Genomic DNA, 26,446 nt, shown 5'->3' on the forward strand with positions numbered 1-26,446 from the left:
CTTATTTCACACTGTATTAATCAAGATACACATTTTATTTGTAAAAGGTTGCAGAAATTGTGAATGAAACATTGTTTTGTTTTTCTAAATTTATTGAAATCCCTGAATCAAATTTAAAGCGCTCCAGACTCTTGATTTCTTTTCAAGTGTTTCCACGTGTAACTCAAACTTTAAAATCACATTACATACATACATACATACATACAGCACAAAAATCATGGAAAGACTTATGATGTTCACATTTAAGCACGTGAGTGTTACACTAGAAACACACACTCCTTGAACCAAAGAAGGCTGAAGGTACAGACTAAAACAAGCTAAATCTAAAAAAGCTTCACTTTAAGAAAGTAGTCACTAAAAACCACAAAACCGTTAAAAGGAGAAAGTAAGACATTTATTTACATATCTTTAGACAGAATAAAACCCTCAAACCGCTCTCCTTTTAAAATATACAAATGTATAAAGCAATTGTTAGACAAAAAAAAAAAACAGGTCAAAAGTTCATCCCTCTCTTCAGCCAAGCTATGCTGGGTTATTCCATGTATGTTATTAAAACATATGTGACCTGAGAAAACAAAACAGTTCATAAAATTTCTTCGAGCTATTTATACTCCTGTCTTCTCCTTGATCCAGGCCCTGAATTTTGGCACGTTTGTGTAGATGCCTGGCTTGTTTCTGCGAGCACAGCCGTCCCCCCAGCTCACCACTCCCGCCAGGTACATACGACCATTTGTTAAAAAAGTCATAGGACCGCCAGAATCACCCTAAGGAAAGAAAAAAAGGGGTTATTTAGATACTAAAATGTGAGCGAACAAAGAAAAATAAGGAGAAACAGTTAAATAAAATGGCAATTAAATTAAGGACGACCAATATAAAAATTCTGCAAATAATTAAAAAGCAGATCATTATTGTTATTTAATGATAAATAACCAATAAAATGGCAGATATTAAAAGTCTATATTTTTTTGTCTAAATATTTATTTTTAACCTGTATAAACAAAAATCTAGTGTTGCTAAATACTACAGGAATGCATAGATATTAAAATTATGGTTAATACCAAAAAACTCATATTTAATTTCCATTTTATGGTCTATAACCAATAATAGGCTGATATTAAAAGTAAACAATTGTTTCTAAATTTTCTACACATTAAACCGTATAAACAAAAATTATTCATTTTAAATGCTTTATGAGTGGACTGAAATTAACATTCTGGTTCATATCAAAATTAAATATAAATTACAACATTGATAATAATTGTATATTGTATGATAACCGCTAAAAGGCCAATTTTAAATTCAATGTTACATAAAAAAATAAAACTATAAAGTAAAACACAAACATTAAATTAAAATGCCTCAATTGAATTTTGGCATTGCATCACTATCTAAAATTAGGGATGCACCAATGTCTCAGCCACTGATATTTATTGGCTGATTTTTCCTACATTCACAACAATCAGCATATTGGCTATATAAGGAAAAAAGCTAACATAACTAACCGATGGTTTACTAATTAACTGAATGAAGGCACTGAGCTGTTTATTGTCTGTTGCATATTCCTAGCGCTGCTGTCTGCACTTTAATGCTAATCAATAAAGAAAAGACAAAAAATAAATAAGAAAAAAAAAACGCTTTCTATTCTTGACTAAATAACTTTTGTAAATTCATAAGTGTAGCGGACCTCATCTGAATAATCAAAACTTTTCTGATGTTTTATTATGTTTATTGCGTCCTTTTTCATTCCAAAAATCACCATAAGACCTAAATAAAACACAGCACGTTAATCATAATGTATGTTTTAATAAAGAAAAATCAATATGTATTTAATTTATGAAGTGAAGTGTTATTTTTCATTTGTTTACTTTATCTCTGTATCTGAAAACTGTTAAACCTACCTAAAAAGCACTGTTTATATAATATGCATCTTTTTCTGTTTTATTTATGTAGGCCTGCTGAATGTTAAATGGATTCAATTCATGTTTATTATAAATTATTAGAGCCCTACTGATATATCGTTTTGCCAATATTATCAGCTGATATGAGCCTATTCCTCAGATATGAGCGTATCTGGGAATTTGCAGCTTATATGAAAATTGTTTTTACAGAACATATAATGCAGATAAAATGCTTGAATTGGTGTTATTACTTGGATTGTCAAGCAGAGAGCGCCCCATTGTTTGTTACTGGCGACCTGGATGAAACACTTTTAAAGCTTAACACTGAAACTTTGAACAGCCATATCTAAATCCGCACCAAATTTGGGTGATCCCTTCAGCTCAAGAAACACATTTGAACACGATTCAAGTGTACCTCTAGATGACTTCTTTCAAATGAGACCACCCCCGCATGGATATCCCCCGGGGTACGGGAGTGACGGGTGATTAAATTCGGCCCAGCGCTGACCGATCTAGCGATCCACGGGTGCTAGCGACGCGCAGACTGAGGCGTTCGAGAGGGCTCCTCGAGCTAAAGGGACATGTCCAAATTTGGTGGACATCCACCAGCATGTTCACGAGATGACACCAGTCAACACTTTCCCTTCAGTAAGGTGGTTTCTTGTTCAGAGAGGAGCATTCAAACATTGTCTTATTCGACTGCAAGTGCACTGCAAAGTGGACTTCACATGAAATTCCGCCATGATTCCAGTTCCAAGGGAACGTACACATTATATTAATACACGTCATAGAGCAAATAATGTTCAGCTGCATTTCCCTGCGTCTCTCACTCACGCGTCTCTCTCACATACACGTGCACACCGCGTCTCCATGAGAACGAGTGTTCGACGACGAAAGCAAATTCGCGGAAGGTATGGAATTACATTTGTTTCAATAATAATGAACAAAACTTTATAAAACTGAACGTAACTTTTTCAGAAACTATCAAAAATATGCCATTACAAAAGAAGAATAAAAAACAATGAAAATGAAAAAAAAAATGAACTCAGTCGCACAAATATGCTTCATTCTTTGTTAATGATTTTCAAACATTTGTTTTCACTAATCGTGGATTCTGAATTCATTGCCACAGATTTCGCTTACGGTTCGCAGTTTTTCGTTTGGTGTTTTGACACAAACCTCTCATGGGGGCGGGGTTAACAGTGATCTACTCTGATTGGATAGTGAGCTTTTGATGGACAGGTGCTCTCTGACCGGGAAGTACAGATGGCACTCAGTGGCGCGCATATTGGAAAGCTCTCATGATTGTGATTTGTATTACTAAATATGTAAATAATATTTGTCTTTCGAACGGCTCAGTCTGTATAGATGAGCTCTTGTCCTTCAAGGCATCTTGAAGTAAGCTTGTGTTACTGAATGACAATAACAACCCACAACAAACTGTAACACACTGTAACATGAAAAACCTGTATCGATGTTACTTCAGTAACACAAGCTTACTTCAAGCTGCCTTGAAGGACAAGCGGAGGAGGAAGATGATGCCGCTCCATGTCTCTGTCTCCTGAAAGCTCATCTTTACTGAGACAATCGAAGGTCAAATATTATTTATATATTTAGTAACACAAGGCACGACATATTGCATACAAATCACCGCGAGAGCTTTTTTTTTCTTTTTCTATTTTTATTAATGCATAGAACAAAAACATACAAAAGGTATAAACATACATCACATACACCACGAAAAAAAAAAATCTAAAAATTAAACAAGGAGATCAAAGGCAGAGCAAATCTAACAGTCCTTATAGCTTTCTTTTTATTAGATACTGAGATTACATTCAAATAGTTTTCCATTTCTTTCAGAAAACAGAGAAGACCGGTTTACAGTTTACATTTGTGAATGTGAAATTTGTTTAGGATTTTTTTTAAATCATAACAAAACTGGTTATTTTCGTTTGTGGGGTCAGAGTCATAATACCCATATATAATGTTTTTCATATTTACTGAGAAGACTTGCAAAATCTTAAACTTGACAAATACACCAATATCATCCCAAAGTTTCTGAATGTAGGGACATGACCGAAATAAGTGTACAGTTTCTTCAGAACTCGAACAAAAAGAGCATGTAAGATCAATGTCAGATTTAAATATTTGTATAAACTTCTTTACAGGGTAGAACCTGTGAATGAGCTTAAAATAAATGTCTTTCACTTTGTCTGTGAAAAAGAATTTTTTGCAGTAGAGACCAGATTTAATCACCACAAGAGTTTTGCAATATGCGCGCCACTGAGTGGCGTACTTCCCGGTCAGAGAGCACCTGTCCATCAAAAGCTCACTATCCAATCAGAGTAGATCACTGTTAACCCCACCCCCACGCGAGGTTTGTGTCAAAAGACCAAATGAAAAACTGCAAACCGTAAGTGAAATCTGTGGCAATGGCCACGATTAGCGAAAACGAATCTTTGAAAAACTTTAACAAAGAATCAAGCATATTTGAAGAGCCTGTTAAATTTGTGCGACTGAGTTCACTTTTTTCATTTTCATTGTGTTTTTCTTCTTTTGTAATGGCATATTTTTTATATTTTCTGAAAAAGTTACGTTCAGTTTTATAAAGTTTGGTTCATTATTGAAACAAATGTAATTCCATAGGAAGGCTGCTATCTCGTGAACTCCTTTAGACAATCACGCATTAAAAAGTGGTATACAAACACTTTTTAATTCTGAATATAATTTTGTCCGTGTGTTAATGTCCATCTGAGAAGTGATTGCTACATTAGAAAGTTAACCAGTCACAAGTTTGAAGTCAAATGCATTTGGGCTGTCGATGTCAAAATATATACAAGCTGTGATTCAAATATTAAACAATGTTATGTCATTTGTTTACTCTTACTCTGAATGTTTGCTGCTTCAATCCAGATGAGTAGGCTATTGTATAGGGTAAATTTAGTATAGATTGTGAAAATTGTACAGCTGTGGTATTTGTATAGGGTGTGAATTCTGTTTAGAAAATGATTGTTTGACTGAAGTAAAGCCATCTCTCTCTTTCTCACCCATGCACACTCACACCCACAACCACACCCATGGCACACAAAAAAAATTGAAAAGCTGTATTTCAAGTTTTTTTTTTTTTTTGGTTATTTGTCATGTTCATTTCTCAGATTGAGCTCCCTGACAATCTGACAGAAATGTCTTGTGGCTCAAAAATAGGTTGAATACATGCGGTTCATGTATGTCTTCTTTAGTCTGTTGGTTCTTTAGGTTTTTTTTACTGGCACACGTCACTTACACATTTTGCACTTACTGTGGAGTTTGAGACATATTTGTGCCCATATGTAAATTGTATGTACCGGTTTTATTTTTGAATGAATAATTTCTAAAATTGTATAATATTTATGTTGAGTTATTACACAATACTTTTTCAGACATTTTTGAATCTTGCCCCAACAAATAATCCAAATTACAAAAAAAAGACTAATCGAAAAAAAACTAAACTAAAACTTTCAGAAAATAAAAAAACTAAACTAAACTAGCAAACCCAGTTTAAAAACGAATCAAAATTAAACTGAATTTGAAAACAAAAAGTCAAAACGAAAATGAAAGGGTCCAAACTTTTGACTGGTACTGTATTATAATATACACAAAGAATATCGGTGCTATATCAGTATTGGTCTTTATTACTCCCTAATATCGGTATCGGCACCAAATTATTTGATGATGCAGCAATAAAACTGCTAGTATAATTTAATGCAGGTGTTTTAGAACTTTGCTGATTTAAAACATGATCAAAATACTATATTGATGGCAAAATTTCTAATAAAAGAGGAAGTATCAAATATCGGTATTGGCCACTAAGAATCCTATTGGTGCATCCCTGGTAAAAAGTGATCTAAATCTGAAAATAGGGAACATTTGCATTAATAAGTGAATATGTTGACCAAAACTGGTATTGTAATAAATAAATAAAAATCTGTATTACTGATCACTAAACCAAACAACGAAATAAACAGAAATAAAACTATACATGCTTTGAAAGAGCAATTGTATGTTTAAAGCACTTAAAGTGTGGTTCTGCTCCAGTGAAAATAGACTTTTAAGCAGCGTATGAAACCCACCTGGCAAGCATCCACTCCTCCTGTCAGAACGCCTGCACACGTCATGCGAGATGTGATCTGTCCATTCATTAGTTGATCACACACTGTGCTGTTGATGATGCGAACATTTGCTTTCTGCAGCACAGCTGCTCCAGCGCCTGAAATACACACACCAGTTACTGAATGGTTTTAGTTACAATATTTCTAAATATTTGTTAACATTAGTTAGTCAGAATACAACTATTCATTGCTAGTTCATGTTCGCTGAGTCTAATAAATAATATACAACTTTTTGTTTTTAAAGTGTATTAGTAAATGTCAAAATCAATTAACTAATAACATTAAGATGCTATAGAAATAAATGCTTTAGAATTATTTTTCATTGTTAGTTCATGTTAACAAATGGAACGTTAGGGCAAAGTGTAACTAATGAAATAGGCTTTGTGAAAGGTATAAAGCATCATTGTGTAGTTCTTTTACTGACCCCCTTCTCTGGTGGCACCCCACCCGGTGATAGTGACCGTTTCACCAGCCGGGAAGACGTCAGTGGCAGTGGGCAAGCAAATGGGTTGAATGGTTGCACCGTAGGTCACAGGTGAGTCCAGCTCCATCAGAGCGATGTCATTGTCATAGGTGTAGTGGTTGTAGTATGGGTGAGGAATGATTTGTTTTAGGAATCTCTTTGTTGCCTGCTGTTTATCTTTTTGTTTGTGGAGACCTAGGTATGCTTCCCATGTTCCTGGCTGACCATATCTGTGAATTCATCAGATGTACAGACATTAATGTTTTCTCTGCCATCCTAAGTGTCTTGAGTAAGAAATGTAACGGATCGATAGTTTAAAGGGTTCGTTCACCCAAAAATGAAAATTCGTCCATGTTTTACTGACCCTCAAAGCATCCTACGTCTATATGACTTTCTTCTTTCAGATGAATCCAATCTAAATTTTAAAACTTGTCCTTGCTCTTTCAAGCTTTAAAATGGGAGTAGGTGGGTGTTTTTGTTCAACAGTCCAAAAGAAGTCAAATAAAGCATGCGCAACCATAATAAAATGTGTCTCGCACACAAAAAAAGTATTTATAACATTTTAAATATGGATATTTCTCTTACAAAAATGCATGGATTTTTTTCACCACTTTGGAGCCATGGGAGGCATGTTTTATTACAGATGTGCATGCTTTATTGGACTACTTTTGGACTGTTGAACAAAAATGCCTGCCTACTCCCACAATTTTATATATAACTTCAATTGGATGTGTCTGAAACAAGAACGTCATGTACACCTAGGATGCTTTGAGGGTGTGTAAAAAAAACATGGGCTTATTAAATTTTTTGGGTGAACTAACCCTTTAAGACTTTACTGATTAGATTAAATCTACATTAAAAAACGTTTTTTTATTTGTTATTTTAGCTGATAAGATGTTCTGTATCTGTGTACAGCAGTGCATTGAACCACAGACAAAACAATGTTTTACACAAGACACAAGCATATTTTTAACAGCTAGAGGTCCAAAAGTTACATAGTGTAGCTTTAATGTACATGTTATTTTTTCAATCTAAGTGGCAACATACCAAACCGAGATACTAGAACTTCTCTGAAATTTTGCTATTCAATACAAAGAAGTTACATTTTTACATTATAATTTCTATAGACAGCTATTCTGCACACCAAGACAGTTTGTTTGAAGGAAAATACAGTAAAACCAGTGAAATTGTTAAATAATTTTACCATTTAAAATAAAATGTTAATAAAATGTATTCCATTTTAATATTTTTGTAATTTATTCCTGTGATGGCAAAACTGAGTTTTCGGTGTCAGAAATCCATCTAAATATGCTGATTTGCTGCTCAAGAAATTTTATTTCTCGTTATTATAAATGTTGAACACAGTTTTTGCTGCTCAACGTTTTTGTTGAAATCATGATATACTACCATTCAAACATTTGGGTCCAGATTTAAAGATTAAAAAATAGAGAGATTAATATTTTTATTCAGCAAGGACACATTAAATTGATAAAGAGACAGTAAAGACATTCATAAGATTCTATTTCAAATAGATGTTGTTCATTGAACTTTCTAGTCATCAAAGTATTCTGAAAAAAGGATTGTTTTAAATAAAAAAGCACCATTAATAAAAGATAACTACAAAGCATGATTTTTAAATAATCCCCGAAGACATAGTATGATGTTAAAAATTCAGCTTTGATCACAGCAATAAATGCCATTTTAAAATATATTAAAATAGTTAAGTTATTTAAAAATGTAATAGCATTTTACTGTATATATAATCAAAAACCCAAGCCTTGGCGACTTCCTTCATTAAAAAAAAAAAAAAGTATCCTATTTAGAAATTAGAAATCCTATTTAGTGCAAACTTTTGACCTATAGTGTAAGAGTCCAAGCAGTTTTTGAGGCCAGAAATGTTTCGTTAATGGAGCGTTTTTTCAAGTGAAAGTTATAGATTGAAGAAAGAAAAAAGAAACAAAAAGAACATTTACTTGGTTTTGGCATCATCTTGTACGCAGTGGGCAGCCGTCACAAGCCATCGTTCACTGATGATGGATGCACCGCAAACATGTGCTACGTTTTTAATGTGCAGGCTGACCTGCCATGGGAACTCGCCCTCATCTGCTTCCTGTCCACCCACAATTCGAGACTTGGAGAAAGCCCTCTTACCACAGTCTAGAAGAGAAAGAAAGAGCGAGAGAACACTTAAATCAAGATTAAACAATGCAGAATATGTGGTGAAGAACCGAAAAGGAGATTCCACCCACCACAGCTAGATTCATCCGAGTTGTCGCCACAGTCATCTTGTCCATCACACACAGGGTTCTGTTTTGTGATACATTTGCCATTATTGCACGCAAATGTTGAGACTTTACAAATATCTGTAAGACAGAGAGACATGCAATGAGAAAGAATGTAGAGAAGCAAACTGCTCTCGAAAAATATCTCTCAAAATATTTTTGAATACAATAATCAACAAAAATAGCACTAAAATAAATAAACGGGCTTGTATTATTCTTTATGGAACATATCATCACCTCTCGTACAGCCTTCTTCATCTGAGCCGTCTTTACAGTCTTGTTTCCCGTCACACTTCAGCTTCTCTGAGACACACTGATTGTCGGTGCATTTAAATTCTCCAACCTTACACCCTGCCAGAGAAGAGAGCATCTATGTTAAACCAGGTAAGGATGTGTTTTTGAGTGGGAGAGAATGAAGAAGAGAGAAGACAGAAGCTGGTAGTCGTAACAAACAAAAAGTTACACTTCTCCATTGTACAATCTGTTGTGTTCAGCGTGACCAGTGCCTCACTGTGCTGAGATAGCCGATGTGAAGCATGATGTTTTATGTCGATGCTACAAAGCCTATAAACTAAAAAATAATATTTCAGCATCCAGATACATCACAAATATCTAAACATTTGAATTTGTGTTAGGCGGTTTCATCAGTTTCATCTTAAATTAATTTGTTTTTGAATCAACGTTTTTTATAGCCTTAACGCATAGCCTTAACTTTAGAGGATTTGTTATGGAGAGAAACCAATAACTGTGTTTATAATGTTTGTAAACATTATTACTGAATGTAATAATAAAGCTACACAACGTGAGCCTATACGCAACTTTTTTTTTTTTCACTCTCAAAACACAATCTTATTCAAGTAGCGTTTTTTTAACAATGCAGCAAACCTATTTAAATCTAAAACAATACTTGAATGTTTTTTAAAAGGTCTTAATTTAATGTTTATTTTGTTTAATACCCTACTTTTGGCCAAAAACAAGAAAAGATAATACTGTAGCTATTCACACACATCTCTTATTTTTTCTTTTTGAGTAAAGATAACATAACAAAAATAACATTATTAACCGGTATTCCTTCTACTCAAACTCCTGGTTTCGTAACAGGAATAATACAGAGGAACACAGGAACAGAAATGTAAAAATACTGATTCTGCTTGGAGTGAACAGATTAAATTTTTTGTTGTTTCAAGCTTTGATAGAAATATTGATTTTTTGTTACATAATTTGTCAAAAATGTCAGTTACAATGCAGACAACACACAAAAACTGAAGGGGTGACACCACAGGACATCCGCAATGGAGGAAAAACATACATAAACTTGTGAAAAGATATATACCTACGTTGAAATGGCAAATGAGAATGTAAGAATAACTTATATTGTTATTCAAGATTAACATTTTGTGGATAGAAGCTACTTAGGTTTAATTGATTATACATATGGCGTTTTTTTTTTTTTGAAAATTTCATTTAAAATGTATCAAATATGAGCATTCAGTTAGCATAGCATAATGGCATTGTTAACTAATTTCAAATTTTATTTACATATAGTCATTTAGCAGATGCTTTTATCAAAAGCGTTTTACAACTGAGGACAATGGAAGCAATCAAAAACAACAAAAGAGCAATGATATACAAGATCTATAACAAGTCTCAGTTAGCTTGACACAGTACACCTTCAAGTTTTTAATAATATAATAAATAAAATGAAAACAGACAGAATAGAAAAAGAAAGCAAGCTAGTTTTAGGTCTTTGTTGCTTTTGTTAATTGTATAATAAATGAAAATAAAACAGAATACAAAAAGATTAGAAAGCTAGTAAGCTAGTTTTTTTTTTAAGAAAACAAGCAGCAAATAAATAGTGTTCAAGTCTAAAAAGGAAAAGTGATTTTTGATGAGATGTGTTTTTAGCAGATTCTTGAAGATGCTCGGATTGATTTGGGAAGGAAACTTTTAAATTTTAGGAAATTTTGGAACTTTTTTATGCTTTATATATTCTTCAGAGTCCCCCTGATTAAACTAGAAATCTAAGTGAATAAAATACTGATTTCCTGGTAGAAATAGTAATGAATATTTTAAAAAGCCCATAAATGCTACATCTATGCTGTCTTGTATATTGAATGTTACAGAACCAATGAGTGTTCATGTCTTTTCCCTATATTGCCTACGGAGACAGTATTCCTCAAATTTAGATTCATAACAGAGGGTAAACTGAAATAAAAGACAGGAGAGAAAGGAAAGCAGAAAAGGGTCCTACCACAATTAAGTTCATCTGTGCCATCTCCACAGTCATCTACTCCATCACACCGCCAGAACATCGGCTTACAGATCCCAGTTTTGCACTGGATCATGCTGGCATCACATTCTGAAATCCACATTCAAACTCTGTATATCTGAACTCAAACTCATATTCAGAGAGCAAGCGTGCAATTCTGTGTGTGAATTTAAGCTCTTACGACAGCTCCTCTCGTCTGTGCCGTCACCGCAATCGTTCCAGCCGTCACAGCGCAAGTCTGGTTTTATACAGCGTTTGTTGTTACACTGGAACTGCTCCGGGCAAGCTGAGATTCAGAAACTGAATTTACTTTTTAATGTTCACACTGACACCACTTTAAAAACTGGCATCAATTAGTCTATTTTTTCTATCTAAGGTCAGACTGCTACTAAAATAATGAAAGGTTTCTAGTTTTTACCTATGAACCATTGTTATGCCTTTACTTACGGTCAGAGGGGTCAAAGACCTCATAAGTGGCGCTGAAACCTCGATCTACTTCTGATGAATCTGATTTGAACACAACCGTCACCTGGTTACTGCTGACTGGAACCATGGTATTAGCAGGCAGCTGCCCACACAATGTGCTGCGAAGAAACAAACAAAAACGTTGAACTTGTGTATGAAATCTCAAAATAAATGATATAAAGATATTTAGACATGTTTAGACCGAGAGGAATATCCAAAAGTGAATAGTCCAATGCTGTCATACGCTATATCAGAACTCTTGGAGGAACATCATCCAGCCAATCAGACTGAAGGACCAGAACTAAATATTGTACAAGAGTCAATTCTGTAAAAAATGTCTAATTATAAATTTCTGTTTTACAGTGTTAATTTACTGACCTTTTACCCACAATCTGCACACTATCTCCTGGGCAATTTACAGTCTGTGTAGAAACCATGAACTTGGGGAACTTCAGCTTGATGAATTTACCATTAGGAACCTTTAAACAACAGAGATGGATATAATGCTGTTATAAAAGTGGTTAAGCATGACAACGACTGGTTCAAAATGTGTGTTTTGGTCTTACCTCGATGTCCCACTGACATGTGGTGCTGGGTGGGTAATAACTGGGAAAGTTGGGTGATTGAAAACTACCGGAGGATCCACCCAATTTACCCCCACATGCAACTTCTGTTGAAAGGGGAGAACCAGTGAGAGAGGCTCAACATTTCAGAGTGAAGCATGCAGTACTATTAATCAGTCAAGAATGTTGTTAATAAGCCAGCCAGGATTCATTTTTACCGCTGCTATCTCGACTGATTTGAGTCACACGGGCTCTGAAACCAGGAAAATTCTCGTCTTCGTCGGTTACCAAGGTCACCAACATAACATTCCGGGACGAGATGAAGGATAAAGGATTACTGGGAGAATAAAATCCACACTTCCTGTTTAAGAGAGAAAGAACCTTGCATTAAAATGCCTTACAGTTGCATATACAGCCACCAGACGGAGCTACATCCAAAAACACAACTCACTCTGCCATGAGGAACTGGTCCATGGTGACCAATGAGTCATACACTCTCACAAAGTCATTTGAACAGTTTTTTTCCAGGTTGAAGGTGTCAAAAGTCAACTTCAGCACGTGGCCTGGGTCTCCCCGAAGCTGCCACTGCACAAAGGAGTTTGGATCGTAAGGTCGGTCAGGGAAACCCGGTGATGTAATGATCTCTTCAGCAGCAGTCCTGGTTTGCTGGGTGAATCTCGCTGGACATACAGAAAACAAAAGGTTAATATAACAGATTTATTATTGGATACATGTCTGAAAGTGCTTATGGAATACAGTCCTGTTCCAAAACCTACTGAACTTTTGTCCCTATGATTTCCACTAAGTGACATAAAAGTGGAATTCAATGTATATTTGTGAAAATGAGTATTTCAGCACTTCATTTGGTAAAACTACCATTAGATGCACAACCACCAAAATAAAAATTTTAACTTGGAGAAATGATGACAGAAATCTATTACTACTGTATGATAGAATTGAGTTCCCAAATTAATAACAACAACAACAATGCAGCATATTTATGAAGGAATATTAAAATTTTTCAATGTTGTTTTACTTTAAACATTAATCAGAAACAGCCTTTCTGACATCTATGATAACTTTACTTGCTTTCTATGGAGGCAGCTCAAGAGGTTTTGGAAAAGAGAGTATATGACAGACATAAGTATCACAATACTCACTCTTAGCTTTTGCGAACAGACGTTTGTCCAGAGCTGTTAAGGAAAGATTGACACAGTTATGATTGATATTTAAATGATAATTTGTTTAAAGTATATTTATACATCTGATTACTGTTGCACTGTTTGTAAGTTTGTAAATGTGTTTCTTTAATCAAGGTTCAATAATTGAATATATAACCAGCAGTGAAATGCGGCATCATTTTGGTAATCCAAAGTTTCTAAATAGGACCTAGACATGCTTTAATGAGATACATTAATCCAAGAGTATTACCTGAAGACACAACGTGCTCAAAGACCAGGGGACCTTGTTGAACTCTGCGAACTTTGTTGTTATACATTTCATCCAATTTGCTCACAGCCCGATCCACTGCTGCTTCCTGTCCCACTGGAACAGCAAACTCTGACTCATAGTAAGCGATTACACTGCCCTCACTGCAGAGAGACAGACAGACAGAATGAGATTAAAACAGCTGAAAATGTCCATCTAGGATGTAGATGAATTTGTTTCTTCAGTGATGTATCATTGCATCACTTGCTCAGCACAGCAGTGGATCCTCTGCAGTGAATGTTTGCAGTCAGAATTAGAGTCCAAACAGCTGATAGAAACATTTTGGGTAATGAACAAACGCATGTTTTTAATCAGATGTTTGGACACTCATTCTGACAGCACCCATTCACTGCAGAGGATCCACTGGTGAGCAAATCTATGTTTTCATGTAAACGTACCTGAAGGCTATAACTTTGGAACTAATGTAATGTTTTGACAGTTCTGGAGCTTCCGAGTACAATGATTTCAGCTAAGTATGAATAAAAAAAAAACTACATTAAATACAATTTTCACTATCATTGCTATAAATAAAAAATTGTTTCAATAAATTTGTTTCTCACCTGAGCCATGACTTTGTTTGCCAGGTCTTTAAACTCTGTACTGTCCTGGTTTTTATATGCCTCCACAAACTGTTCATTTGTTATCTTAAGTGAGCCTGTGTAAATCTTCTGTAGTTTCAAATCTTTCCGGACTGCAGACACCAGGAAGACATGAACCAATAAACACACGATCAGCACCATCATGACTGACACCGGTAACAGTGTTACCCCTGTTTCACACCGCAAGCGTGAGTGGCGCGCGAGCAGCGCATATTTTTTCGGCGTCCATGTTAATCAATGAGTGCATTCACACCGGGACCAGGAGCAGCGCGTGAGCGTCAAGCAGGAGCGTCGCGTGAACAGCAGTGAAGTGGGGGTTTCGGCGTCCGGTCTATTTTTGCTGTGCTGCTCACGCTCAATTAAAGTGAAAGCACACGTTTGATGGAAAAATAAATATGATTTTACACAAAACTTATTAAAAATGCACAGAATAAGCATGTCAAGAGTTTTAACAACAACGACAATGTCTAGTGTTTTAACAATTATGCCAGAAAAGAAAATTAAGTATAACAAATATATATTTACCCATTTAAACTTTTTAATTAATCGTTTTGGGTGAAAGTATGGTGTATTGTTATAAAAACAAATGTTGAAAGAATTATACTCATTGTTTGAAATGGTTATATTTTCTGCCGAACACGCTTTGCAGTCGCTGCTGTGATGCAGTTTATACGCTTCCAGTGTGAATACTCGCTAGAGTCTGCTGCTGCAGTGACGATGTAGTTGCGCAGACACGCTGCTCGTGCACCGCTCACGCTTGCAGTGTGAAACAGGGGTTATGCTGTCTGTGGCTGCAGCTCTTACTTACAGTGGAAATGCCAGACCAGAAGCCCAACAACCAAAGCCAAAACGGCTGCCAAGATCACCAGAGCAACAATGATCCCAACTTTCCCAGGGCCCCTCTTCTTCTCCAACTTTTTATTATCCGATGCTGGCAAGAATGTGACAGCTTGGTCCCAGTCCTTGTCCTGAACACAAAAGAGGCAAAATACATTTTACTCTTCTCTGTAAATTTAACTACATAAAAGTCAGTTCGAAGAGATAAATAAAAAATGACACTTGCGGTACACATATCCTCAACAGAATAAGATTTTGATTGAGACCAGAAAATAAACAGTAAACTGCATAGCTTTTTTGACAGAATAAGCACAGATTCATAGGCATTATATAAGAGCAGCATGAGAACACTTCCCTAGATGCTCATACTGCTCTACACTTCAAAGTCTACATGGGCTTTGTTTTCAGAGAAGGAGAGAGAGGCAATGTCTCCATTTTAATAAAACAATCATTTTCATGAAGCAATGACATCCATCATAGATTTCTGAAAGTTATGAGTTGTGAAACTTAGGACTGCTTTTACTTTTAAATGTATATACTAATTATTGTAATTCGTTCTTTAACAATACAAAACATTAAATGAATGCTTTATTCAGCGAGGATGATTGATCAAATGTACCAGCATAATGTTACAAAATATTTATATTTTAAATAAATGCTGATCACAGAATTATGCTGAAAATTTTAATTTAAAATTTTTAATATTATTTCACAAGATTACTGTTTTACTGTATTTGTGAATTTTATCTATGCCGATTTAATCCGATAAACTGACTGAATCATGAAAAGTGGACATGACAAGAATGAAACGTACTAGAAGTGAGGTTGCAGTAGTTAGTAGAGGAAAATAGACCAAACATACTCAATAACACCAGCAATAAGTATTAAGAATGTAAGCAGTGTTGAGTTTAAACCAAGACACAGCACACTGAATACACAATACAGCCTGATGATGGAAGTAAAAGGCATGATAGGACATGCTAGTCCATGTGGTTAGAGCAATTGTTATGAAACCAGTGGAGAAACATCAAAAGCTCAATATATTTGCAGAACACAACAATTATTTTTGTATTCAATGAATACTAGTATTAACTTTCAATAGGCTTTTTAGAATTGCATTTCAGTAAATACTCTTAAATTTATGTGTAAAATCAGTTGATTAAAATAAAAGGACTTTGGGACAAAACAGTGTTTACACTTAATGTAAAGTACACTATATATCAAAAGTCAGGGGTTCTCACTGAGACTGAATTTATTTGATCAAAAATACAGTAAAAACTGCAATATTGTGAAATATCATTACAATTTAAAACAAGTTTTTAAAAATGCTATTTATTCCTGCGATTTATTTTAATCATTATTCCAGTCTTTAGGGTCACATGATCCTTTAGAAGTCATTCTAATAAGCTGATTTGGTGGACAAGAAACATTACTGTAATGTCTGTAATGTTAATGTTATTGTAATGTTTAAAATAGTTGTGCTTCTTAATATTTTTCATGGAAATTGAGATGCATGTAATTTACGAGTAGTTAAAAATTTTTTAACAACTTAAAAGTCTTAAAGGTACAGGTTGTAGGACCTGACACTAGAGAGCGCACTACCAAAACAATAACAATCGCGTGGTTTCATGAAGCTAAGAAGGAGCATGGAATGATGGGATTTGTTGTCTTCTACCCAACCACTGATGGCCATCAATTAGACGGAAAGATAATTCATGGATTTAACGCAAATTCAACGATTTGTGCGAGTAGATTACATACAAAGTCAATGCAAAGATGCTATCAGACGATGGATCAGACACGTCCTCGCACGGATCTAGAGGCGCAATGCCCCGCGTTTGGCACGTATGACCCATAATACTGATCTTGTTTATCGTTACAATAGCATACGTTTTCTGTAAAGATATGAATCAAAACAACTCACCTGTCAAGTAAAACACAAGTGAGATCGGCATCTCTTTCTATTTGAAGTTTGTCGCGAAACTACTTCCGCATTTGTCCATGACACTGTTGTCATGTGGTTTTTACATCAGTAAAGGCGGTAACAAAGGGTAACTAACATCATTGACAGGCGACTGCACTGCACCGTGTCACTGTTTAGAATGGGGATTTTCTCATGATTTACAAGTAGTTGAAAACATTAGAGATAGTGTTAGTAATCATCTGGACAAAATATATAACACTAGCCTAGTGGTTTTTGGATATTTTACTGCAAATATCTTACAAATATTAAACTGTCATTTTAATTCATCCTTACCGAATAAAAGTATGAATTCAAAAAAGGTTTTACTGACCCCAAACTTTCGAAAAGTGTACTTTGCTCACTATGAAACACTTGCCTACAACTGTCTTTCATAAACATTGGTTGTCTCAGTTATCTCAGACTGCCGTCACATGACATGGTTCATGACCTATATTCTACTTCATTTGTATCAAAAAATGTGCCAAGACAAAAAGTCTCACCTGAGCTTGGATTCATGGAATAATTGGAAACATTTATGAAACAAAGACTTTGGATTTTCTATTAACGTGCAGTGAAGCCAAATAAAAACTGCCAGTCCCCAATGAGATTTTCAAGGACATGTTTAAAGAGTTTCATTGTCTGTGTAGTTTCCTCTTTGCCACAGATTTAAGAACAATGACCAGGATGTTCTAATGCCATTTAAACTTAAATTAATTTTATCATATTTACAAACTGTGACTAGAATAACCGTTCATCTTCCAATCAGACCTGCCTTTGGTGTGAACTTAAGACATTTAAGTCAATGAGCATTGAAAGTCTAGCTGTAAATGAGTGAACTAAAACTGGGTTAAGTGGTTAACATTCATTCTATGATGACATGCACGATGCATGAAAAACAGCTGATCACTGCTGAATAAGTGGGATATCCCGGAGTCATTTTCAGGTTTCGTCTGTGTGGGTGTTGGCTCATAGTAAAGCGTACTGAAGTAAGCATGTCGCAACAGATCAGTGGAATGCGTGCATCTCTACACACACCACACAAATATACAATAACATGCTGTGGTGCGGATCATTCAACTCAAAAATGAGTCATGAAGGCATTGAAACATCAGTCCCTCTTATGTGCACCTGCTCCAACTCATAGAAGTGTTACATACACAGCAGCTCTCAGCTACAAGTTAACCATAACGTAATGTCTTAAACTATGCCAAAATATATATTTAATCTGTACAATATATTTTTATCCTTCTCTTATAACTTTATATTGTTCTTATAATTACAGATATTTATCATACATCTACTTTTACAATAAACACAATTCATAAAGCATGAAACCACACTACGCGCAACATTTTGCAACACAACATCTGACAGAAAGAGCGATGGCATTTGATTATTTTGAAAACATCGGCATGACTATAAAACTGCTGAGTAATGCATGGTTGCGCCACTATTTTGACTTCCAAGCACGTCCAAACCAGTGACAGACCGATATTTGAGATCTCAGTTAGAGAATGTAGTGCCTGTCTCATTTTCTAAAACACTTGGTATTTTACAGGTCAACAGTAACGTAATACACTTAAAAATGTTGATGCAGGGTTTAAGACAAATTTCACAAATAATTACTAAAATGGCAAGTAACATTGAACTACAATGTATAAATGTAAAGGTACAAAAACTTAGTATTGGTAAATAGAATTTCTTTTTTGTGTAATAAAAAAAGAATACCAATAAATGTATTTAAAGACAGCAAATGAGACATATACTATACACTTAAGTGTATGTCTCATTTGCTGTCTTTAAATAATGCAATACATTTATTAATATTGATCAATAATCACGGATATACTACAATTTTTTACACACAAATGGCAAATAACATACTAAATGAAACCTTAAATGTTTACACAAAGAATGAAATAGCATTTATATATATATATATATATATATATATATATATATATATATATGTGTGTGTGTGTGTGTGTGTGTGTGTGTGTGTGTGGTGTACGTCAATAAACTTTATTTTCAACCATTTTAAATGTGTACCCTTGATCGTGGTATCCACATTGGCTGCTGAGAAACCCCTATTGGTTGTCACCACCACCAAACAATTCACTAGAAGTGACTGTTCTTAATTTATCTCTTAAGATGACAGCTAACTATAATCACCAGAGCCATTAACTGCTGCTGTAGACTGGAGGCACTTCATTTAAAGTCTTGTGAATGTCTACTGACACGCTATTCTCACAGACGACAATGAAGAACAGCTAATCCAGCCAGCAGAGTGACTTAAACATGGACGTCTATTGATGATCAATAGAAATCAAATCCCCTACACATGCAAACAGACTGAGATGAAAAGAAAATGAACAAATGTAAGCTCGAGTTACCACAGACAGGAAATTATGTCTGTCAGATTTTGGTAACATTAAGAGGCTTCACTTCAGCATTCGGCTGTGCAATGTCTTTTTAATGTCCCTTAAAGAAATAAATGTAGCCAATTTTCCAACACATTTTGAGGCCAGGAAAACCAAACTTGTATGATTTACTGATATTTAAAGAATTGTTTTCCATGAGCATGGGACCCTTGAAAGTAACAGACATAGGTGGTAGCAATGCCAAAACCACCAGAACCACACTCTTAAATAGTTTCAACCTTCCAGCCCTTCAGATCTTTATATGATGGCTTCTACTAAAAAGGCTTGACACAACTGGAAATGGATTAATGTGTTAAAAAATGACCACTGCACAGTTTTTAGGACAGATATGTTATATTTCAGTTATCACTATGTGTTTAAGGTTGCTTAAAAGGTTAAAAATATATATAAGTTGTTAATATGGTAAAGGCCGGAAGAACCTTACCGAAGAGCGGGGATTGTAACGCATTCCTCCATCCATAGGGTCCATTTCTGAGAGACCACCAGGAGAATAAATATCAACACTTCCTCCTCTGCCGACAAAATAAGACGCGTATTTGTGTATGTTAAGGAAGGAAGAAACACACAAACACTCACACACACACACTTGTTATTCTCAGATGAAATCAAAAAAACAACACGCCCATTACAAAGGTGCACGCGGAACAAAATATAAATCGAAGCTTCCTAATAAAAAGTTTTAAATAAAATGTCGAACAAACTAAAACTTGTATATCTCAAAAACTAAATCAGAAGATTAAAATGAGGTACATTTAGTCTTCCGTAGAGAATGAAGACTGTTTCGTCTACCTGTGAGACGAGAGAGATATTTCCGGAGACTCGCGGTTCAATGGGAGTGACTAACTCAAGCGATACTTGTTCTTCAGGTGAGCGCTTCTCACAAATAACGCTTTAAAACCCAATCTTTAAACTACAAAGTTGCCCTAATTACGTTAAAGTACGGTGAACACATGCGTTAATATTTTAAAACAACAGCAAGGTATATTTTAAGCATAGATATGCCTGTAGAAATTCAGTATCGATATGTTTCTGCTTCGGAGTGACTCACCGTACGCGGGCGTTGGCTGTATGTCGGAGTCTAGTGTGCTGCCTACTTAGAGCGCGCGGAGGGCAGTAAACCGCGCAGGAATGCGCCTATGGGACCGAAAACGCTGTCTAGGCAGGGCACGTAGTAGAACTTGAGACAGTCTCAAACGCGGTTTACCTCGGCGTGATACAAACTAACCAGAAGAAGAAGAAGAAGTGATACAAACTAGACATGCAGGTTTCTGTTACATAAATGGCGTTTCCACGAAGTAGAGCTCACTGGAAGAACCGAGTAGATTTTAAGATAGGTATAGAAATAAGAACAGTTTACTAAAACTAGCGTTAGACCAACACAAATAAAATATCTAGAACAACAGCAATAAAAAAAAAAAAAAAAAAAAAAATATATATATATATATATATATACACACACACACACACACACACACACACACACACACAAACATAAATAGCCTACAATTAAATATAGCCTATTAAATCTTTAACATTTATTAATATCAGATATTAATATATCATAAAAAGGGGAATTCTGAATCTATTTGTTAAACTAAACTACAAAACTTAAAATGAGTTGCAGTATAGAAATTAAACAACTAAATGAATATTCAGAAGGCAATCTCAGAATGAAGATACCAAAGTAAGTGTACTAGTCGAGTATTCACCAGGAATGGATATGGGTTAGTCTCTGTCCATGTTAAAGGGCAACTGTCAGAGAACAAATCGTCAAGCTTGTCAGTCTCCTGTACAATGGTTCAGCAAATGCAAATAAAATCGATTGTTGTAAATACTGTCTGTTATGTAATCTCTCGCAGCTTCTGCAAACAGTGCAAATGAAATACTATTTTCAACATTCACAATTTCAACGCCACAAAACATTGTTTTTATTATTAATTAAGTTTATGATCAAAATATATTTTATATACTCCAATAAATGTTTAGATGAATGAACTTACTGACCCTTGAAGGTAAGCAACATCAACTGCACAATCTATAGCACACAGTAACTAGCTGGCACTCTGATATGTCATCTATTAGATACTATTGGTTGTACAGTATACAGAATGTGGGAAAACATAAATGAGTTGCACATACACAGATGGCAGATGACATTAAAGCTTCTCTGTCAGATTTATTGACTATTGGATTGTGTAAATGTGGTGTGATGGGAGAAGCAGACAGTCTATTGTGTAATAGCAGCAGGCGGAAAAACATCATGTTGATTTTTCTGCCCGCTGCTACTGATTTTAAACGGACCACCTGTAGATCTGTGTTCATGCTCACATGGACATGACAATCAGCGACCTGCTGTGTGACATTACTTCATAGAATACAATCCTTGATACAGAATTGTTTTACTCTTTGGGTGGTTTTTTTAAATTATTGAATTATTTTTGAATTATCATCATTATACCACATGACCCTAGCAATACATTTTTACATGACATTTTTGCATGTTAAAGAGAGGAAACTGTGGCTTTTTCTGAGATGCCAAATGTGACGTTGGTAATGTCAGCTTCCCCTCGTTGATTGTAAAACTGCTGACAACACTATATTCGAATATTCAATATTCGAAAGAAGAGCATTTAGGTTTGTTTTTATTTTCACTTGGTCTCTTATAAACAAACATATCTCTCCTTCTCTCGCTCTTTTAATTAATTACTTTCTTACAAGAAAGACATTTATAAATGGTAATCTGTCATGACCACTAGGACTTTAGCAGATATGCACTCTTAAGAATTGGTTCTAGACGGTACCGGTAGGGTTCTTCAGCTTGTAACAATAGTTGAACCAATTTTATAAGGTTCCATAAAGAACCATGCTTTAAAAGTGCTATATAGAAACTTAATGGTCTTGTAAAGAACATTCTAAATAATATTTTTTTTCATTAATATTAGTTTTGTATTTTATTTTATTAATATTGTATTTATTTCTATCCCTGGTCTCCTGCCTGGTCTTATAATATCTTTTAGTCTCTATTAGGGTCTTATATAAACACCACAACAGCATGTTGGGACAGTCAGGTACTTTTTTGACATATGAAATTGTAGCATTTATGACGGTGCTCTAACGAAAGTTATTAGCTGTATATAATATGTAAAAGATAATTGACACAGAATATGAATAAATACAAAAGTAATACCAAATTTAGAAACAGAAAATATATGTAATGAAGACCAGTTTCCAGTAAAATATCTTGACAATCCTCTATATGGAAATTTCTCTTTGCAAATAATAAGTTGTGATAGGTGGCAGCATCTGACTGTTAGAAATACACAATTGGGATTAGAGTGACAGTGTGTTTCTTCCATTTGTTTCAAGGGATGGTCCACCCAAAAATCTCACCCTATTTTTGTTATATGTTATTGAAGTCTGTGGCTACCGGCTAACAAATTATGTTCCTCACATTCTTCAAAATATCTTCTTTTGTGTTCAGCAGAAGAAATAAACTCACTCAGGTTTGAAAAGAGTGGGATTGAGTAAATGGCTTTTTTTTCCCCTTCATGTGAACAATCCCTAAAAAAAACAATTATGTTTAGAAAAGTAGTCAGTGTGAATGGACAGTATGTGGCATGGTAAAAGGGTTAAAAAGTCATAGGGTAGCTTTATTTATTTTATTTTTGCAACTGAACATGCTTATGCATAATCCCAAATAATAACTGAAAACACCAGATCTATGTTGTGAGGAAGAAGAGATAAAGATCCTCAACTGAACGGAGCTGCTCATAGCTACATTTTCTGTTAAAAAGAGGATTTTTCAAAAAAAAAAAAAAAAAAATTCAGATAGGTGTGAAAAAAGATTTTTTTATTTTTTGCATGTTTGTCACACTTTAATGTTTTGGATCAAACAATTTTAAATATTAGTAAAAGATAACAAGTAAAACACAACATGCAGTTTTTAAGTTATGGTTTTTATTTAGGGAAAACAAAATCCAAAACTACATGGCCCTGTGTGAAAAATTGTTTTCCCTCTAAACCCAAGAACTCTTTTGGCCATGCTTAGCGGCAACAACTGCAATCAAGCGTTTACGATAACTTGCAACGAGTCGTTTACAGCACCATAGAGAAATCTTGGTCCACTCATCGATGCAGAATTGTTGTAATTCGGCCACATTACAAGGTATTTTGAGCATGAACCGCCTTTTTAAGGTCATGCCTCAGCATCTCAATAGGATTCAGATCAGGACTTTTTCTAGGCCACTCCGAAGTCTTCATTTTGTTTTTCTTCAGCCGTTCAGAGGTGGGCTTGCTGGTGTGTTTTGGATCATTGTCGTACTGCAGACACAAAGTTCGCTTCAGCTTGAGGTCACGAACAGATGGTCGGACATTCTCCTTCAGGATTATTTGGTGAACAACAGAATTCATGGTTCCATTTATCACAGCAAGTCACCATACACCAACACCATATTACCATATTACTGTTGATATGAGGTTATTTTTCTGAAAAGCGGTGTTACTTTAACACCAGACGTAATGGGACACACACCTTCCAAAAAAGTTCAACTTTTGTCTCGTCAGTCCATAGAGTTTTTCCCAAGAGTCTTGGGGATCATCAAGATGTTTTCTGGCAAAACTGAGACAAGCTTTTGTGGTCTTTTTGCTCAGCATCGGTCTTCGTCTTGGAACTCTGCCATGCAGACCATTTTTGCCCAGTCTCTTTCTTATGGTGGAGTCATGAACACAGACCTTATCTGAGGCAAGTGAGGCCTGCACTTCTTTGGATGTTGTTGTGGGATCTCTTGTGACCTCTTAGATGAGTCGTCACTGTGCTCTTGGGGTAATTTTGGTCAGCCGGTCATTCCTGGGAAGGTTCTCTACTGTTCAATGTTTTTGCCATTTGGGAATAATGGCTCTCACTGTGGTTTGCTGGAGTCCCAAAGCTTTAGAAATGGCTTCATAACCTTTATCAGACTTATCATTTGCTTTCTCATTTGTTTCTGAATTTCTTTGGATCTCGGCATGGTGTCTAGATTTTGAGAATCATTTGATCTACTTCTCTTTGCCAGGCTGTTCCTATTTTTAAGAGGTTTCTTGGTTGTGAACAGGTGTGGCATTAATAAGGTCTGGGTGTGGCTAGAGAAATCAAATTCAGGTGTGATAAACCACAGTTTCAACAGGGGGGCAAACACTTCTTCACACAGACCCATGTAGTTTTGGATTTTGTTTCCCCTTAATGAAAACCTTTAACATGGGGAAAAAACCTTTATTTAATAATTGGATGTGTAATCCTTGACTAATATTTAAATTTGTTCGATGACGTGAAACATTAAAGTGTGACAAAAATAAATCAGGAAGGGGGCAACACTTTTTCACACCACAGTTTTTGAACCGTAAGATTTTTTTTATGTTTTTAAAATAATTATCTTCCAAACCATCATTTATTTGATCCAAAGTACAGCAAAAAAAATATTGTAAAATATGTTTACTATTTCAAATAGCTGCTTTATATTTTAATATATTTTAAAATTTAATTTAATAAAAAAAGCTTTTTGTAACATTATACACTATACCATTCAAAAGCTTGAAGTCAGTATAAATTTGTTTTTAAAGCTATAAACATTTTAATCTGTTTTCAACATAATAATGATAATGATGATGATGATGATGATGATGATGATAATAATAATAATAATAATAATAATAATAATATAATGCAATAATAATAATAAATGTCCCCCCCACACATTTGTAGCAGCAAATCAGAACAAGTAGAATGATTTGGAAAAGATCATGTGACTGAAGTATTGATGCTTTGAAATCACAGGAATAAATTACATTTTAAAATATATTAAAATCGGGAACATTGGTGTGAATATTAAAAATACAGTTTTTATGATCGCAGCTGTACAGAGAACATAAAAAAAATAAGTAAACATTCAAAATGAATTCTGTTTAATATTTTTCACTATATATAGGTAAACATTTTATCCTTAAAATCTATGAAATCAGATTTCATAATAGACAAGGAGGTACTCACACCCAGTTTGTATCCTTCAGGAGATGACAGCAGGATGACCTCATTTCCGGTCTGTCCCTTCATCAGTCAGCCGGGGGCGTGCGTGCTCGTGGTATGGTTTTGAGAGCTCACGCTCGGGAGTCGGGAAGGGGCAGTCGTACACGCGCAGCATTCCACACGCGCTGAGAGCGGGATCCACGCGCACAACAACAACAGCTCGCGGACCGTTTACTGAGCTGTTTTCTGTTTCAGAGCCTCTGATAAGAATCCACAGCGGGATAATTTCAGCATAAATCCTAAAAGAGAGTAACCGGGGAAGATGGGTTCAGTCCCGGCCATATCTGTGCTCCTTCTGGCCATCGCGGTTCCGAGTCTGGCTGGATACATTGAGGTAACGTTAAGTGCGCACTAATATTTCACCCTTGTTTTCATAATTATATTCTAGTGTTTACTCTGATATTTCTGCACTGAGACGTCTTTTTATTGTGATGGTATTATTTCTGGGTAAGTAACGTTAGTAGTTTACTAATAATGTTCAGCTTGTAAAATCACTAACGTTAGTCTGATAAGGCGCTTTAAAGGGTCCGTGTCCCGGGCTGTGTTTTAGACTAATTTTATATAAGAAAAGACACTAATTCTAATGTGATATGAAGTCAATGAATAGTAAATGCGTGTTCTTTTGTGAGTCGTTTCTGTTTTTGGATTGGAAAACTAAACCCCAAACCACATAGATTTTATCATAGTGTCAAATGTACACGTACATTTTAAAACCTTTATATTCCTTTAAATCTTTTTTAAACCCATAATGTAAGTTGCTGTTTTTAATTTTTACATTATTTCATAAGTGCATGGATTATAACTGTGGTCTTCAGTTTGAGAAGATCCACAGTTTTCCTTGATGACTGATCAGAAGAGACCTTTTAGAGATTCGTATCTACTCTGAGCTTTGGCTTGGTGTAAAATGACAGAAATGAATCAAGATGGTTAATCCGCTTCAAAATATTTGATCACACTATATAACCGAAATGA

General features: G+C 35.1%; 2 protein-coding genes across 8 annotated transcripts in view; one reads left to right on the top strand and one right to left on the bottom strand.

Moving 5' to 3' along the window:
* Window positions 1-16: 16 nt before the first annotated feature.
* Window positions 17-20,655, bottom strand: st14a (ST14 transmembrane serine protease matriptase a). 2 transcript variants are annotated; one of them, XM_052583015.1, is made up of 20 exons: window positions 20,465-20,655; window positions 19,841-19,928; window positions 14,984-15,143; window positions 14,137-14,267; window positions 13,975-14,045; window positions 13,520-13,680; window positions 13,249-13,281; window positions 12,540-12,768; window positions 12,307-12,449; window positions 12,092-12,195; window positions 11,904-12,004; window positions 11,508-11,644; window positions 11,242-11,346; window positions 11,043-11,150; window positions 9,029-9,142; window positions 8,759-8,872; window positions 8,483-8,666; window positions 6,471-6,739; window positions 6,008-6,144; window positions 17-764 (listed from the first exon to the last, which is right to left on the bottom strand). In XM_052583015.1, exons 2-20 carry the CDS (start codon window positions 19,883-19,885, stop codon window positions 606-608), a joined length of 2,505 nt encoding a protein of 834 aa, XP_052438975.1. In that variant the 5' UTR covers window positions 19,886-19,928; window positions 20,465-20,655; the 3' UTR covers window positions 17-605. The 2 variants fall into 2 exon arrangements, with proteins under 2 accessions (XP_052438975.1, XP_052438974.1); XM_052583014.1 differs by lacking the exon at window positions 20,465-20,655 and adding an exon at window positions 20,206-20,429.
* A 4,846-nt stretch (window positions 20,656-25,501) lies between these two features.
* aplp2 (amyloid beta (A4) precursor-like protein 2) overlaps window positions 25,502-26,446 on the top strand; it is a 72,783-nt gene continuing 71,838 nt past the window's right edge. For 4 of the 6 annotated variants that reach the window (XM_052583016.1, XM_052583017.1, XM_052583019.1 and 1 more), the window contains exon 1: window positions 25,520-25,808. In XM_052583016.1, coding sequence (XP_052438976.1) covers window positions 25,737-25,808 — 72 coding nt within the window. In that variant the 5' untranslated portion in view covers window positions 25,520-25,736. Of the gene's footprint in view, window positions 25,809-26,446 lie in introns of all 6 variants that reach the window. The other 2 variants (XM_052583021.1, XM_052583018.1) reach the window with 2 other exon arrangements.

The sequence above is a fragment of the Carassius gibelio genome, chromosome B18 (assembly GCF_023724105.1).
Source record: "Carassius gibelio isolate Cgi1373 ecotype wild population from Czech Republic chromosome B18, carGib1.2-hapl.c, whole genome shotgun sequence".
NCBI classification, from domain to species: Eukaryota; Metazoa; Chordata; class Actinopteri; order Cypriniformes; family Cyprinidae; genus Carassius; species Carassius gibelio.